Below are 1,496 nucleotides of genomic sequence, written 5' to 3'. Positions count from 1 at the left end.
TGAATGAGAGGGTAGCAAGATGGATGGATGGATGGATGGATGGATGGATGGATGGATGGATGGATGGATGGATGGATGGATGAGAAAGCTGAAGAGCAGGTGGATCGATGATTGGTTGAGTTGGTGGAGGGGTTGGTGGAAAGATGGTTGGATGAGTAGGTGAAGAAGTAGGTGATTGCCTGTGTAGGTAGAAGAATATATTTATAGGTGAATGGATGGACTGATGCACATCTAGAATGAAGGGGACCATTTTGAGGGTTCAGACACTTGCCTTCAAATCACTGAGGAGGGGGAAGCTTTCAGGGCTCCTCCTCTAGTCTGGACCAACCAATGGGGTGGCTGCTGCTGCTGCTGGAATGCTGTCTCTCCTCTATGTCTTTCTTTTACCCACCAAACTCTCTTAACAAAATGCAATAGGCCTCCTGGGGCAAGAGAAAGAACCAGCATTCATTCCTAAAGGGAGACTTTGCATGAACAGATGCAGCATCCTGCAGAGAAAGGCACCTTCCTGGGACATCAACGACTTGAGTTCAGGTCCCTTGACATCTGGCCACTGGTTTCCACACCTGTCAGGAGCTGTGTGATTCTCAGGAGGCACCAAAGAAGCAACTTTTTGTACCTTACCAGCACAGACCTAGCAGGATGGACTGAGAGATGTGTAGTAGTTGTTGTTAGATGTTGTCAAGTTGACTTGGACCACAGTAAGCCCATGTACAATGGAATAGAACTGCCTGGTCTTGCATCTCCCTGTGATTGGCTGTGAATCAGAACATTGTGAACCATAAGGTTTTCATTGGCTGATTTTCAGAAGTAGATTTCCAGGCCTTTCTTCCTAATCTATCTTGGGTTGCTTCAACTGAAACCTGTGTGATAGCCTAGTGACACTCAAGCCTCTACTGTTGGACAGGTGGTGCTTCACTCATTTTTCAAATGAGTTTGAGATTCAAGGAGGTTAACGTATTTGCCTGAGACCTCATGGATTTGACTGTCCTGGATCCTGACCGTAAAGGATTTTTTTTTTCTCTCATGCTGGCCACCAGGGATGAGAGTGGATGAGATGAAGGCTAAGGCCAGAGTGAAGTGAGAGAAGGTAGACTGGGCAGCTGAGCGTATCCAGGGATCGGTAGAGGTCCTATGTCCAGCCAGCCTCAGCTCTGGAAGCTGATAGGTGGGGCCGAGTTCTCAGCTGCCCCCTCTCCTCAGTTATCCCCTCATACGAAGCCCCTCTCACACACATCCCTGTTAACTGGAATCTATGTCCACAGCATGTTGTCCAGCCTGAATGAATGGCTGTGGCAAGGGAAGTTCTGGCTGCCCTCCACCTATACTTGGGTGGACCTGGAGGACCAAGATGGTGTGGTCTACCCCCAAACTCGAGACCTGCTGGCAGTCCTGCCAATGACACTGGTCCTGCTGGCCGTGCGCATGTCCTACGAGAGGTGAGTGTCCCCTCCACCACAAACATGTGACTCCATCAGCTATGTACCTCCTGCAGA

General features: G+C 49.3%; 1 protein-coding gene across 1 annotated transcript in view; it reads left to right on the top strand.

Annotated features, from left to right (window-relative positions):
• Window positions 1–1,266: 1,266 nt before the first annotated feature.
• LOC102870062 (ceramide synthase 4-like) overlaps window positions 1,267–1,496 on the top strand; it is a 16,941-nt gene continuing 16,711 nt past the window's right edge. The window contains exon 1 of the mRNA XM_006896398.1: window positions 1,267–1,439. Within this exon, the coding sequence (XP_006896460.1) occupies window positions 1,267–1,439 (173 nt within the window). The remainder of the gene's footprint in view (window positions 1,440–1,496) is intronic.

The sequence above is a fragment of the Elephantulus edwardii genome, unplaced genomic scaffold (genome assembly GCF_000299155.1).
Source record: "Elephantulus edwardii isolate Elephantulus edwardi_28Jun2011 unplaced genomic scaffold, EleEdw1.0 scaffold00185, whole genome shotgun sequence".
Taxonomy (NCBI): Eukaryota; Metazoa; Chordata; class Mammalia; order Macroscelidea; family Macroscelididae; genus Elephantulus; species Elephantulus edwardii.
Note: the sequence above shows the minus strand (reverse complement) of the source record. Positions and strands in the feature narration are given on the sequence as shown.